General features: G+C 40.4%; 1 protein-coding gene across 20 annotated transcripts in view; it reads left to right on the top strand.

Annotated features, from left to right (window-relative positions):
• Positions 1-16827, top strand: part of ABLIM2 (actin binding LIM protein family member 2) — a 228334-nt gene that overhangs the window by 49516 nt on the left and 161991 nt on the right. For 18 of the 20 annotated variants that reach the window (XM_038400096.2, XM_038400093.2, XM_038400094.2 and 15 more), the window contains exon 2: positions 13724-13867. In XM_038400096.2, coding sequence (XP_038256024.1) covers positions 13724-13867 — 144 coding nt within the window. Of the gene's footprint in view, positions 1-2818; positions 2973-13723; positions 13868-16827 lie in introns of those variants that run through there. The other 2 variants (XM_043512492.1, XM_043512491.1) reach the window with 1 other exon arrangement.

Here is a 16827-nt window from a genome sequence, read left to right as displayed (position 1 = left end):
TAACCATTCATTCATTCATTGATAAAATAATATCTAGAAACTTACCAAGACATATTGACCTAAATAATAATGGCATATCTTTTGTCGATTAATCGCAGTTAACTCACGAGATTAACTCAAAAAATTAATCATGATTAAAAAATAAATTGTGATTAATTGCACTGTTAAACAATAGAATATCAATTGAACTTTATTAAATATTTTTGGATGTTTTTCTACATTTTCAAATATATTGATTTCTAGCACAATACAGAATACCAAGTGTACAGTGCTCACTTGATATTATTTTTTATTACAAATATTTTCTCTGTAAAAATGAAACAAAAGAAATAGTATTTTTCAATTCACCTCAGACAAGTACTGTAGTGCAATCCCTTTATCGTGAAAGTGTAACTTACAAATGTAGATTTGTTTGTTTGTTTGTTACATAACTGCACTCAAAAACAAGCTAATGTAAAACTTTAGGGCCTACGAGTCCATTCGGTACTATTTCTTGTTCAGCCAATCTCCAAGACAAAAAAGTTTGTTTACATTTACAGGAGATACTGCTGCCCGCTTCTTACTTACAGTATCACCTGAAAGTGAGAACAGACATTCGCCTGGCACTTTTGTAGCCAGCATTGCAAGATATTTATGTGCCAGTTATGCTAAACATTTGTATGCCCCTTCATACTTCAGCCACCATTCCAGAGGACATGCTTTCAAGCTGATGATGATCTTGAAAAAAATAATGCGTTAATTAAATTTGTGACTGAACTCCTTTGGGGGGGAGAATTGTATGTCTCCTGCTCTGTTCTACCTGCATTCTGCCATATATTTCATGTTATAGCAGTCTCGGATGATGACCCAGCACATGTTCATTTTAAGAACACTTTCACAGCAGATTTGACAAACGGCAAAGAAGGTACCAGTGTAAGATTTCTAAAAATAGACCAAAAAGAAAATCGACCTTCTGGTGGCATCTGACTCAGACGATGAAAATGAACATGCGTCAGTCTGCTCTGCTTTGGATTGTTATCTAGCAGAACCCATCATCAGCATGGACCCATGTCCTCTGGAATGGTGGTTGAAGCATGAAGAGACCTATGAATCTTTAGCGCATCTGGCACGTAAATATCTTGTTACACCAGCTACAACGGTGCCCTGTGAATGCCTGTTCTCACTTTCAGGTGACATAAGAAGAGGCAGCAATATCTCCTGTAAATGTAAACAAACTTTTTTTGTCTTGGCGATCAGCTGAACAAGAAATAGGACTGAATGGACTTGTAGGCCCTAACGTTTTACATTGGGTTGTTTTTGAGTGCAGTTATGTAACAACAAAACACTACATTTGTAAGTTACACTTTCATGATAAAAAGATTGCACTACAGTACTTGTATGAGGTGAATTGAAAAATAGTATTTCTATAGTATTATTTCACACATAGTACTATAGATTTCTGGTTGCCGGACAATTTTTGAACACAACCTCCCTCTGGAATTCTAGGAATTATAAAGAAAAGCAACCTTTACGGCAAGATGCTGCCACCATGCTAATATTCAGTAGTTAGTTACTCTGCTAGCAGCTCCATTGATTTCAAAGGGACTACTCATGAACTAAGGTACTGCTCATCATGAATAAGGGTGTTTGATGTGTATGTGTAGAGAAAAGGGAGTTCTACCAGCTTCCATAGCAGGCCCTTTATACCAGGTGACTCCTTAAAGAGCCTGCTGGAGCGGAATGGCACGGAGTACCGCTTGAAGAGTTAGTTGTGCATCCTGCCCCCTGAGTACATTAAGGTGGTTCCTACTGGGTGTTGGGAAGTAGATGTGTACATGTTTGGGAGAGGCAGAGATACTGGCTAACAGGAGAGGTTTTGTATGTTTCCCATTTGTGCCAACAACTGCAGCCCATGTTGTGTTTGTGGCCTTGAATTTCACAAACACAGCCAGTCCCAAACTCAAGTTGATTAGAGGTTTAGTCCAAGTATTCTGCTCCTCTCTTTTTACTCAGAGCTCATTATCCTTGTTCTTTATCTGCTGTAGAGAGTGATCTTGGTGGATACACACAGTACTATGGTTTGCATAATGCTGTGCTGTTATGAGTTGGGTGAAACCTTGTTAGTGGTCAAGTTAAAACCTTGCTGAGTTTGGTGAGGGTGTATGTACCCTTCAGTTAATTTAACTGTAGGGACAAGTTAGTCACAGGCCCCCACCTGAGACAAAAGGGTTATGTGAATGCACTGAAGAGTTTTGGACTGTGTGGATGGAAAGGCTTTGCTGCGTATTATTTTGGATCAGGGTGGGTAGGTGTGTGTATGTGTGGATAAAAGGTAGACAACGGACGGCCAGGGAATCACACAGACAGCCTGAAGGAGCAGCTGAAAGCATGATGTATGGGCCAGGGTGCAGGCGAAAAAGTATATATTTTTTTGGTGCTGTGAGCAAAAGAAGCTGTTTCCTGCTCTTTGATTCCTTCTGTGTTCAGAGACACAGGACTTTGTACATTCTTTGTAAATAACCAAAACTGCATCAAAGAAATACCTGACTGTCACCAATTTTTCCTCCTAACTGGAACAACTAACTAGATCCTGAATTTTTGGCTAGCTGCTTGGGTCAAAAAAGGGTAACAACACTAAGGCCAACGTATATTTGGGCCTGTTTGTAAGTGATGGATGTCCTGTGAATGTGGGAATTTTGAGGACTCTGTAGAGTTCTATTTTTACTAGGCAGTAAGTTCTTGGCTATAATCCTGTTTATGTGTGGGAGCTGCAGGAGTCATATGACCCTTGCCACATTTCTCTCAGGAAGGAGTTCCAGTGGCAGAGCGCTGCTGCAGTTTCACTCGGCTGTTGAAGTACTCTTCAAATTCACTTGTTCAACAACTGCTTTAACTGTGCTCCTTGCAGATTATAGGTACTTGGAGTGGTGATATGTCTGGCTGTATTTCTTGTGTCACCGACTGACTTAATGCTGGAATGCCAGACGATACAGGTACAGTGTGACGACTCCACATTTGGGGCATTTACACAAGAAATGACTTGCCTCTCATATGGAATTTTCAGTGATTAAATTGTTAAGTGGATTGTCATCAGAATGTACTATTGCATGCAAGTGTTGCAGAGTGCAGAAGGATGGTTAAATGTGAACTGCTTTATTTTAAATTGTACTAAGTATTCTTGGAAAAATACTGAGTTACAAATTAGCATGACTGTCATTCTGTTAACTGCGTTTCATGTTGGTAGTTGAATGGGTGATCCATTTTAAAACTCCATGGCTTTATTTAACATATTAGGTGTTTTTAAATATCATATTAAATCCTATTGACAAAAAGTGTTGTACTTTATGCAGCTACATTGAGAGTGCTGTTCAGTATCCTTATGCAGTGCAAACTCACTAAAAATGTACAAATCCATGGTTTATGTTGAAAACTAGCAGAGGGTCGGTCATATTAACTGAAATGATGAATGTTAAAGACATTTAGTTAATCATAAATGTAACAGGCTTGCTTGCACTAGCCTCCTTGCAGTGTGTTGTGTATCTTGCATGTGAATATATGGGCAGATTTGAAACTGTTTGAAACTGAGCACTTTGCATTGTATCTGTATCTTACTGTGTGTGTTTGCACTAGCCTATTTTGCGTTGTGCAAGGTAACCTATCTCCCTTTTTCCTGCCATCTCCCGTGCAAGATATTCAGGAATCAGTAGTAGTGTCACATGGTGTTTCAGTCTTACAGTTTTAAGAATCTGGTCTCCTATGCCAGACAACACTATAAATCTATGACTTGATTTTGATCCTTAGGCAGTACTGAATGAGACTTCAAAACCTTCTGTTAGTGCCTTTGGAAGAGATACTCCAGTCAATTATTAATAATAAATATTTAATATATCTACATAGTGCAAAGATAAAAGATTGCTAATCTGGACTCTTGGATTAATACATTAAATTACTGTATTTTAGTTTTAGAAAAGAATTGGAGACTTCATTGAACATGAAGTTTGTCTGGCCTTTTTTCTACGGAATTCATTGGACTGCAAAGAAATATGTCAGATAAACTGAAAAACAAAGGATAATGCTGCTTGCTTCACTGTGGTGCAGTGTAGGAACAACTGACAAGAATTCCTTGGAATAACTGTACCCAGCTCTTCAGAAAGTACACTACTTGAACATCAGTATAAAAGACCTCTTTAGGAAGTCAGTAGTTAGTATACAGCAAAGTAGTCAGATTTCAAACCCCCGGAGAACTGGATGCAATTTTGAGGTCTTTTTGTGGATGGGTCGTTGCCAAGTGGACAAACTTCTCTAACCATCTATTTTACTGTCAAATTTAAGATGAAAATATCTTTTGAGGGGTCAGTTAACATGAGAGGGTATCTTGAAAAAGACTGTGAACATAAACTTCTAGCTGATAGATATGTTCTGGGGCTTGAGGAGGAGGGATGAGGCCTGGAGGAGTCATTCCATGATCCCTTAGCCCGTCTCTCTTCCTCCTCCCTTCAGTGGAGAGGGAAAGGAAGCACAAGGGCGATGAAGGCTGGAGTAGCATCTATGCAGTGGCTCTGCTCTGCAGCCTCCTGCAGGAGAGGTAGAGGGACATCCCCAGTACCCAGCAAAGTTCCAGAGGGTCTCAAGGATTTTTAAAGGAAAAATCTATTTTAGGTGCTTATCTGGCTGCCATTACCAGAGTATGCACCTCACAGTCTCTAATGTATTTATCCTCACAACCCTCTGATGAGGTAGGGAAGTATTGTGTAGTACTTTGCTTTGCAGATGTGAAACTAAGGGAGAGAGAGACTAAGAGCCAGATTTCCAAAGGTATTTAGAAGTCTAAAGATGCAAATAGGCACCTAGTGGGATTTTCAAAAGTGCAAGGTGTTTACTTTACTTTCCATTGGTTTTTGTTTTGTTTTTTTAGGTGTTTAAGACATCTAAATAACTTTTGAAAATCTGGACATAAGGAACTTGCCCAAAGTCATGCAGGAAGTCTGTGGCAGAGCTGGCAATTGATCGCAGGTCTCTCGCGTCCTAGGTTAGGGCCCTAAGATGATGAATGACTGGCATTCCCATCTCTCATTTATCTACTTTGCACTTTCTATGCATCCAGGCATGTGCAGTAGTATTCATCACTAGAGCTGCTCATTAGTGTTCAAAGGTGGGAGTGCTACCTCTGTCTATTTTGTTGTTCATATTTTCATATTAACTAGGGAATGGACATCGATTCTTTTAAACCTCAGTCATTGCTTAGCCAAATTATCCCATATCCCCTCAGTTGTGGTTTAACCATATTATACATATTGAATTATTTTTCTCCCTGAGTACAAATCAATACCTCTACTGCTCTAACAACGTACTCCCTCCAATTCATCTTTATATTTCCAGTTTTAAGGTGTGCAGAACTCATTGCAGTATTCCAGGATCAGTCTTATGGGCCATATAGATGGTCATCATATAAATAGTTGTATGTGAGTGAAAATCTTACTTCTTTTCAATGAGTCACTGCTAATTCAATAAACCTTATTTAATACTAGAATTAATTGGAGCATCACCTCACTCCTGCTGGGTACTCAGTAGGTAACCTGTGATTTCTCTGGCCGTCTTGAGTTTTGATATCAGAAATATGTTGATACTGGATTGTCATAGGACATCTCCATCGCTACCCAGTGAACCTCACTGTCTGGCCAGTTCAGATGGTTTTCCAGTCACAAACACGCACACTAGGCTGTTTATCTTACATCAATGTGTGTATTTCCCTCTTACATAGTAATACTTGTGCAATACACGCTTACAGCAAGGTAGGCTTCCTTATAGCCCTCACTTCCGAGTCCAAGGTTCTCTCTGAGCTTCCTCCTGAACTCCTCTTGAGCTCCCCTTGCTTCCTGTTTCCTCCCCTTATATTTTCCCCAGTTACCTTGTTAGCCCAGTGATTGCCACCCAGGTGGTCACAATCCACCTCCCTCCCCCGAAAATGTATAATTGCCCTCGGCCTTCCTCAGGCTGCTTCACTGTCAGTGATCAAGGTGTCCTGTCGCATGGATATTTAGCAAGAATATCAGCAATACAGTTCCTGACACCAGATAGTGCCCATGTGGCAATGCTATGGAAATGTGTCCTACTCTTACTCATTTCTTTATAATCTGTTGTTTTTCTTGTGGGAACATACATGCAATAAATTCTTTGTTGGGCTTTGAAGAAGCAAGTAAGGATGCAGGAACCTTCAGTGACTTTCTAATATAGGTAGTTATAATCTGCTTCCTCATCCAGACCTGTGGAGGTACCAATCCAGGCACAGCAGAACATCAGCAAGATTTTGGGCTCCATACGTACTATCATCACCAACACAACAAGGGCTCCCTCTATATTTCCATTCAGCAGAGGCTATTTTCAGTGTAGAATAAATAAAGGCAAATTTCATTCAGTTCAGTAATCTAGGTAAAGTATGTGATCACTCAAACTTTAAATGAGAACTTTAATCAGGAGGATGCTACGCCAAATGTCTTGATATACTGTATGATCATTAAACTCCACAAGGGATGACAGCATATTGCTAGCAAAATATGTTGATGGAACATCCTCATCCACTTTGAAGCTAAACTTTGAAACATAAAGACAAAAGTAAAATGATCGGAATTACTATATAAAGAGACTGGATTCAAAATGTTATTGAAATGCATGTAAGTTAAAAATATATTAGGACTTGAATAAAAGCATAGTTCTCTAGTCTGAAGGAATTATTTCTCATGTTCTATCATTATGGTATTCCAGATGAAAGAGACAGTGTTTAAACTATATGAAGAAACATAAAAGCGGCAGAGAGTCCTGTGGCACCATATAGACTAACAGACATATTGGAGCATAAGCTTTCGTGGGTGAATACCCACTTCATCGGATGTATTCACCCATGAAAGCTTATGCTCCAATACGTCTGTTAGTATATAAGGTGCCACAGGACTCTTTGCTGCTTTTACAGATCCAGACTAACCCAGCTACCGCTCTGGTACACGAAGAAACATAGTTTTATTATGACCTCACAGAGGTTACATTTCTACTCTGATCCACAGAGAATGTTGGGTGAAACACTGATCAGTTTTAATGTAGTAAATTAATTAATTCCTTTTGAATTGAGAGGAAAATAAAACACCCTGTTAATTTTTGTTGTTTGTTCATTCATGCTTGTTTAACATGGTTATTTTTGAATGTCAAATGCATCCTTGTGAGATTTAAAAAATGGAATGCAAGCAAAAAGTTAGTTGTTGTACAGTTTTTTGCATACCTATGTTTTAGGCTAAATATAATTCTTCTTTACTTTTCATTTCACTCATGGCTTGGAAACTATTGTTAAACAAAAAATGCTAAGACATCAAAAAGATAGGTTCCCCCCACGCCTTTTTTTTTTTTTTAGTTCTACTGTAACAAAAAAGGCTACTGTGTTGATTCCCAGATACATTGCAGGTTAGGTATTACATGGAGCTATGCAGAGCCCTTGGCCCTAATGCACGCTTCTGAATCAATGCTAGCATTCAAGGGAAACAATCTGCATGCAGTAAGTCTTGCCGCCCCGAAGGAGGTGGGACTGTAAGCATGGGTGCAGTTGACAACAACCTTTCCGTAGTGTTTCTTTTTAACAAACACGACATGAAATTTCCGTGCAAGCATCCAGAGTTCAAGTAGCAGTTACAGCCATTTCCAAATGAGGAAACCCTTTCATAAAAATCTATAGTTATTTACGAGACAAGATGTTCATAATTTTCACACAGAGGAAACATCTGCATGGTTGGCTGCATTACTGTCTTTCTGCTCTGAAAAACTGCTACATAAAAAGTTACGTGCACAAATATTTGGAGGATCAGAGCATTAGAGTAAATACAGGGAGACGACTTTTAGCCCTGAAATAGTTATAAAGGAAAATTAAGTGGTAATTGGCTGATATCACTTTTACTAAATCTCTAAAAGAAAATACACCAAATTCCCTTTCACAGTTAATTTATTGGTCAATCTGAGAGGACATAACACCACTGATTTATTTTTATTTTTAAGTTGCATTTGTTTTCTTCTTGTGAGACTGTACGGAAACCGGAAACCTTTTTAAAGCTGATTTGGAAACACTTTGGGGGAAAAACCCCAACTTTAGAATGATGTGCTGAATCCCCAGAGTAAGAAGAGGGACATTCAGTATGTAATTTACTCTCCCTTGTTCACTCTATTAATTCCCTGTATTAATCTGTTGCCAGGTGGAAAAGCTACTATGGGTGTGGTGAGTCATGATTCAAGCTTGTTACAATTTGATTTAATAATTCAGTCCAAAGACACTGTTACCTAACATATTAAAATGTAAAAATAATAAATGTACTGTAGCAAAATTACAAGAACTAGAAAGTTTATGTTCAACATTTCATACAATACTTTGGAATGCCCTTTTGCATAAACAACCTAATAGGTGCAATTTCTATTTTAAATCACAAGGTGGCAGCACATTTTTAATTTGCTCGATATTTTGCTAGCCTAAATGAGCTCAGTTCTGCAGCCTTCATATACTTGCATCTCTTGTGGAAGTCAATAGGCATTTGCTTTCAGAAGGACAGCATGATTAGAGCCTTTATTTGTTACCATGATGCACCCGATAAAGACCCTTAGAATACCTTTTTTTACACTAACCTAGCAACTATTTTTAACCTGGAACATACACAGAATAAAGAGTGGATGGGGAGTTGCTTTTGGGGTGTGTGTGTGTTTGTTTTTATCACAATAAGATTTTATTTGATTTAAAATGACATTTACCTTCAGTGCTGACACTATTGAAAGTTCAGTGTGCTATTTACTAAATGTAATCAAAATTTCTTTGGCTGGAAGTCACATAACGTAGAAAAACGAAGTTTGTGCATGCCTCCCTAGCATATTACACATGATTTCTTTTGGATGTAAATTTAAAGCTTGATCATGAACATCCTTACTCAAGTGAGTAGTCCTTACATGAATACTTGTGTGAGGCTTTGGCTTTTAGAGTTTGCAGGCTTTGGCTTTTAGAGATTAGAAATAGAAAACACCTGTTAGATCATCGCTCTTCCAGTGCAGGATCATTCCTTCAGTATTAAGTATTTGCAGTACAAATGGCTAGTCAGTTGCATGTTTCATAATAAATGCCCTGCTCAACATTTTGATACATACTTCTGGGAAAGCAGAATAACATCTTACCACTGTTTTTCCTATTCTAAAAGGGTGACTGTGTCTGGGAGTCGGAAGAAAGTACCTGGATATGTTGTTTTAGCATAGAATCTGATTTGTAAGATACTTTATATGAGAATAAGTATTTTAACGCCACCATCCTGGATCGATTCCAACATAAGTGGTTGTAATCTTGCTTGCCAGAAATTCTGCTATAGGTTCAGTTGGCTAAGTCCCATTAACTTTTCATGAGAGTTAGGCGCTTGTGAAAATTTTATCCTGGTCTTTATTTTGGCAAATTTTGTGATAGAAGAATCCATATTTGTTGTATGTGGCTATGATGAGCAAAGTTACTATGTAACTGTCTTACTTTTCTGCCACAGAGTTGTCAATGAAATTCTGATTGGAGACTCTTTATCACTAGTGATGATGTAAGGGGCAAATCACACTGTGATTTTCCTCCCCATGCCCCCATTTCAATTTAAGTTTGCAAAGTGTTGGTAAGAAGCAATCATATTTTGACTTGTCAGCTGAGAACATTTGCTCTGGATGTCAATAAGTGAGATCAGAGTTCCACTCACCAGGTCATATTTATTATAGTTATTCCTTCAGTGGCTTCAAATGCATTTTAATATAGTAATAAATTAATCACTATCTTGGTGCTTCAGTGCCACATACAGAAGAAAGCGTCTGCTGACTAAGCACAGTTATATAAGTACCAAGGTTACCAAGCATGTACCATACCAGAACTCTGTAGTAATGTCATAGTGCTTAACGACAGGTTTCAGAGTAGCAGCCGTGTTAGTCTGTATTCGCAAAAAGAAAAGGAGTACTTGTGGCACCTTAGAGACTAACAAATTTATTTGAGCATTAAGCTTTTGTGAGCTACAGCTCACTTCATCGGATGCATTTGGTGGAAAAAAAGTTTTTTTTTCCACCAAATGCATCCGATGAAGTGAGCTGTAGCTCACGAAAGCTTATGCTCTAATAAATTTGTTAGTCTCTAAGGTGCCACAAGTACTCCTTTTCATAGTGCTTAACGTTCTTTAAAGTTCCCAAACCTTTCTGTGTCTCCTGGCTGGAAATTTGCCATATACGGTATGTTGGTGTTTTCCAAACTGTGGGATTAACATGGGCGAAGGGACTAGCTGGGAGCACAGGCCTCTTAGTTCTTCTCCAGATTCTCCGCCTTAGTTTGAAAAAAGTCTGTCATAGTTACAAAGAAACCTTCAAATATAAAGCAAGTGCAACTGATGTAGAGACATCTCTCTGAGTTTGCAGTACCCATGAAAAATAGCTCTGAGCCCATTCATAGCAATGTGTGCTAATGTTGATGCTAATGATGGTGCTTTATATGTCAACATTTTAAGCTATTTCAATTCTCATCAAAGCATGTAACAAAGGGGAGGAAGGGTCATCTGAAGATCTATGTCAGTGTTTTCCAAAGAGTTGTGTTTAGGGGGATGTGGAGGGAAGCACCTAAAAGACTAGCCATGAGTGGGAACATGGAGGATGTATAATTAATATGTGTAGTTGACGGGGCAAGGCCAGATGGTTATAGAAAAGTAGTCTTACTGGGATCTGGGAAGTGGGCGGGCGAAGCCCGTTCACCACTAAAATCCCCCCCCAGCCTAAAAGGGGGATTCACAAGACCTAGATACCCAAAAAATTCCAGGGGACAACTAATGAAATAACAGGGACAGGAGTGTGGTCAAAAGGTCAAACGAAGGGAAACGGACGGGGACACCGAGCAGAGAACCCCGGACAGCGCCCACTGCTCCTCAAAGGCGTCAAGGGAGTCAGAGGACGCCGCCCAGAGGAACTCTGCCCGGATGCGAGAACGGACCGAGGATCGGAAATACGCCCCACAGTCACAGGAGACTCCATCGGCCAACCTCCTCACTCTGGTTTTATAGATGGCCATTTTAGCTAGGGCCAGGAGGAGGTTGACCAGGAGATCCCGTGACTCTGTGGGGCCACGGATAGGGAGTGCATATATAAGAAGGTGAGGGGAGAAGTGCAACCAAAAACGTAATAAAATATTGGTGAGGAGCCGGAATAGGGGCTGCAGCCTGGCACACTCCAAGTATATATGTGCCAGGGTATCCCTCACGCCACAAAAGGGGCAGGTGTCTGGGATTGAGGTGAAGCGGACCAAGTACATGCCCGTGCTCACGGCTCCATGAAGGAGCCGCCAACTGACATCCCCGGCGGGCCTTGGAACTAAGGAGGAATATAGGCTGGCCCACTGGGGCTCCTCACCCTCCAAAGGTGGCAGGAGGGCCTGCCATTTTGTATCGGGGCGGGACACGAGGGTGAGGGCGTGAAGGATGTGGAGCTCGAGCGTGTATAGATGTTTTCTTGGCGCGGTTTGAAAGCAGACCAGCTGCATCTCGTGCAGCTGGCTTCCAGTGAAGGGGTCGGTTGGGTCCACGGGGCAGGGGTCCAATTAAAAGTTCCGGCGGGCCTGGGGTAGTGGGTGGGCGGGGCATGCCCTCGTGTAGGACCTGGTCGAGATAAACCAGAGCAGCGGGCGGCAAAGCGGCCTTCACCTCCTGAAGTATGCGCCGGGGAATACAAGGCCTGGAAAGCCCCATGCGCTGAGCGAGCATCAGGGGATCCAGCCAGTCTCCCCGGTCATAGTCCAGGAGGTCTCCGACTCTTGTGACCTCTGCCAGGACCATCCTCTGGTGCACCGAGAGGGACTCCACCACCTGCACACAAAGCTGGGGGTTGTGTAGCAGGGGCTCCACAAGGAGATCTGCCCCCTCGGTGGCCGTCACGGACCTGGTTGTTGAAAAGAATTTCCAGGTCCGGAGGAGGATCTGGTAGAAGACCGGCAGCCTGGAGAGGTGTCGCGGAAGACCTCTCGGATATAGAAAAGTAGTGGGAGATAGATATATTAGCTCCAGGCTAAACAGATCCCTGGTACCAGGATAAGTGAAATGGCAGCTGCTCCAGGTCAATTAAGACACCTGGGGCCAATTAAGAAGTTTCCAAAAGGCAGGGAGAAGGCTAGGTTGATTGGGACACCTGAAGCCAATCAGGGGCTGGCTGAAACTAGTTAAAAGCCTCCCAGTCAGTCAGGTGGGGGTGCATGTCAGGAGCTGTGGAAGGAAGTTGCGCGGTTGGAGAGGCTGAGTAGTACATACCATATCAGGCACAAGGAAGGAGGTCCTGAGGTAAGGGTGAAGTGGAGCTTGAGGAAGCGAGGGCTGCTGTGGGGGAAGTAGTCCAGGGAATTGTACATGTCATGTTTCTAAAAGGTCAGCTACCATAGCTGATACCATTAGGGTCCCTGGTCTGGAGCCTGGAGTAGAGGGTGGGCTCGGGCTCTCTCCCACCCACCCTCATCTTTGCCCCCTGATTAATCACTGAGACTGGGAGACAACAGAGACTGTGCAAGGAAGGATAACTTCTCCTCACCTCCCTCGCTGGCTTATGATGAAAATGGCTCAGTAGACTGTGACCTTGTCTCTAGAGAGAGAAGGGTTACATGCAGGGTCACAGTGAGCCTCTGAGGCTAGCAAAATCTGCCAGAACCCACGGAGGTAAGGACAGAGCTTTGTCAAAGTAGGCTTTTAACAACTCATGGTGAGGTTGCAGGAAGAGGAGGAGTGCATTTAGTTTTATTTATTTAAGTTAGGGAAACCTTACAATATCTTTGTAGTATCTTCAATATCTTTCATTGCATAATAATATTGTAACAAAAAAGTGGAAACAGAACTTAGATCCTCTGGTTCTAAAAGCATGAGCACTTACCAGTTGAGCTAAAGGAAAGTCTCTTGTAATTGCTTACAGTCTGGGGTGGAATCAGGTGCTTGAGATCCTGTGAGACATTAGGTTTCAGCGTAGCAGCCGTGTTAGTCTGTATTCACAAAAAGAAAAGGAGTACTTGTGGCACCTTAGAGACTAACAAATTTATTAGAGCATAAGCTTTCGTGAGCTCACGAAAGCTTATGCTCTAATAAATTTGTTAGTCTCTAAGGTGCCACAAGTACTCCTTTTCTTTTTGTGAGACATTAGTTTCAGCAAATAATTTGTAACTAGAGCTGGTTGATTTGATTTTTTTTTTGTGTGTGTTTTGAAAATGACAATGTTTAATTTAAACTTGTAATTAAACAGTGTGATGCAAACTGGAAAAAAAATGGCAGTTGAATTTTTTAAAAAATGTTTTACCATTTTTTGTACAGTTCTCTTTATACAACCCTTGATCCAAAATGTTTTTGTTCAAGTTGGTTGTGAAATTCATAAGCCATGTACAATTTTTTTGCATTATTGCAGTGGTAACCTATATGGAAGTAAAAATCAGCAGCAATGCTTAAATTTGTGAGCAGACTGTTTACGCTGACATATGACTCTAAAGGGAATTCAATTAAAATAAAGTTTTAAAAGACCACATCAGGAGCTGGCTAACATCAGAAAGTAAAATCATTTTGGCCCAAGTGTCATATTCATGGCATGTTTTGACTGAAACGTCAATTTTCATTATTTGTTTCTCTAACAAGATTATCATTTTATCTAATTTGTCCACCAGAAGTTTTTAATCTACTGTATGTTTTATACAACTTGTCTTTCTTTACAGTTTCTCAACCACAGGCTGTACATAGCCACCTGGACAAACCATCAGGTACAGCAATTCTCTGCAATAACTGTGGAAACCCATGCAAAGGGGAAGTTTTGAGAGTTCAGAACAAATATTTTCATATTAAGTGCTTTGTTTGTAAAGGTAAGTGTTTACTATTTATTACTGCTGTTATTGATTTTATATATATATATAAAAGTATACAGTAACTTCCTGGAGATTGTGGCCCTATTGTTTTGGAAATGGCACAGAATTATAGTACAAGACAGTCCTGACATCAAAGAGTTTATGGCCCTAAGATCCTGACATGCAGTGAGTTCCAAGTGCAAGGGTTCACCCAGATGGAGCTTTTTGTAAGACTGGGGCCTAAATAGGGACAAGATGGGAGAGGAACACAGCATAGGGGGAGGAAGTCAAGGGTAACAACAAAGAAACACAAGATTCTATAGATTAGCTATGTCCAATTTGCAGGATAACTTTGTAGACGTTACGGGTCTGTTTTGTTTTAAACATATAAGTGAATAAATTGATAATTAATCTTTAATGGGCCATTTGCCTAGCTATTGCCAGTCAGCAGTTTACTGCAACTTTATTTCCAAACACCACATACAAGACCGATGCTCTATTCTTTAGGCTGTAAGTTATAGAGGCCCCAACTTGGATCTGAAACCCACTGTGCAAAGCAATGTACAAACTCATTGTAAAAGACCATCTTCCCAGAAGAGCTGACAGAGTTAGGGTGAAAGGGGAAATGGAAGCACAGAAAGATGAAGTGAATTGCTAAAGGTCACATGCTGGTTAAAGGCAGAGCCAGGCTTAGAACTCACGTCTCCTAACTCCTACACCAATTCTTTATCCACTAGGCTATGTGTGCAGTTTGTTTAATTTTTAATTCTGGTCAAAATATAGATGAGCACATTTCAAGGGCACATTAAATGAGTTTCTCCTTCATATTGTTCCCTCTGTCAAATACAATTACGTCTTTACTAATCCTGTGGAACAAAGCTTACAGCATGTAATATTCAATACCTGGATTAATCTTTAATGAAATAGTGACAGTATTAGATATTATAAAGTGACTTAATTCAGTTTGATGATGTATCACTCTGTGGAAGGATTATACAGGAAGACATGTAAGCAATAATACAGTGTTCTAAATGGAACAAATATTTTAGTTACATACACAGAGCTAGAGGAATAAAGGTCAGAACTTAAAAGTATTTAAAGTTGACTAAAATCGGTACATAATTTTCCACATTAATATAATTATAATATGCATTAAATAGTAATACTACTATGATAAATTTCACTTTCAAAACACTTTTCAGGCATTAACTAATAAGTAGGCTGAGAATAGTTAATATGTACTTGTTGTTCAGAATGAAATTCTTGTCTCTTACATAAAGCCTCAGTAATTTATGTGCTCTACACTGATGAAATCCAAGGCCTTACCCTGGAGGCCCCAGTGCTGCAGTAGAGAATCACGGCAGACCTTCACAATCACAACTCCAGCAGAAAGAAGAACCAGTAGTGATTGCTATTGCTCAGTGTCTTCATTGCACAGGCGGTTTCCATGTGAGCATGGATCTACTGACACATCCACCTTGCCTGTTCCTAGTGCTCTCCTTCTCCTCGGTCACTTCATAGCTAGTGCAGAACCCATGTCTCAGTTGGATGCTGAGACCCCCTTACATGGCCACCTACATCCCTAATCCCACCTCATGCAAGTGTAACGCCGACAGACCCTGGTCATCGTCGGGCAGGATTGAATCAGGGAACTCTGAAGCTTAGTGCATGAGCCTCTACTACATCAGCTTAAAGCTAGCTGGCTGGCTGTAGAGCAGACCTCTCTCTCTCTCTCTCTCTCAGTGGTCTCGGTGCCACTAGATGTGTCAGAACACCACACCCAGGAGGTTTGTGAGTTATACAAGGTTACTGTGAGTGTTTCGTGGTGTATGTAGGAGGCCTTCTGCCAATGGGTGAATTTCACCATAGGTGATTTACCGCATTGCTAGAGTGTCCAGAAATCAGAAGAAAACATGTAATGGTACCTTATGACTGGAGTATTTCAGATGTCATGTACAATTCAGAAAACTTCTCTCAACTAACAGACATTGCTGCTGAATTCTAACTAAATTATAGTTGAAACAAACTGATTAGAGAACAGAACACATGAACCTGGGCTGAACCTAAAACAAATAATTGCCAAAACCACCCTAAACTGCCAGTTTTCCTTGTGGACAGACCTTCAGGTGGTTTAAATTATCATAACACCAGTGAAGTCAATGGAGGTATGACACTTTACTCCAGCTGATAATCAGTCCCTTGGTGTTTAGACCCTTCAAATACTTGTAGACATTTATCAGATTTTAACTTAGTCATCATTTAGCCAAGCTTAAATATATTTAGTTCTTTTAATCTTTCCGCATAAATCAAATTTCATGATAATTTTGTTGCTTGTTTGTGAACTCCTTCCAATTCATTGACATCTTTCTGGTGTCTAGTTTTTCAGAACTGTAGACCGTATTCTAGTGCAGACTTACCACTTCAGTATGGGATGGAAGGTAAAGGAACCGTTGCCTATAGGTAGCACAGGCTAAATAAATAAATAAACTTTATGCAAGTTGTTAGGCCAACTTCGAGTGGACTTTTTTTAATAGCATGACAAATTCAGCGGATGAAGGGAACACAATAGACGCGTTAGCATTTAATAAAGCGTCTGATAACATTACTCACAAAATCATACCTGAAAAAGCTTATTCAGGTAGCTTTGGACACGAACACTGTCATGAAGATTGTAAACTAGCTAAAAGCCCACGAACAAAGGATATAACTGAATCTATATTGAGTTTAGGGGAGGTGTGCAATGAGGTACAGCATGGTCTTACCCAACTACTTTTTCTTAATGGCAGGTGATGTTACATTGGAAGGAGTTACAGTTACTTGTGAGCACATAAGTGATATATAGAACCAATTTATTTGATAGAGTGTTAGTTGTGGGCAGGGGAGGGTATGAGGTTTGAGTGGGGTGGAATGGGGTATATTCTGCTGCCTGGCTTACTAGCTATCAAAACAATTGAATGTAGTGTCATATTGCTACATGT

The sequence above is a fragment of the Dermochelys coriacea genome, chromosome 4 (assembly GCF_009764565.3).
Source record: "Dermochelys coriacea isolate rDerCor1 chromosome 4, rDerCor1.pri.v4, whole genome shotgun sequence".
Lineage (NCBI taxonomy): Eukaryota > Metazoa > Chordata > Testudines > Dermochelyidae > Dermochelys > Dermochelys coriacea.
Note: the sequence above shows the minus strand (reverse complement) of the source record. Positions and strands in the feature narration are given on the sequence as shown.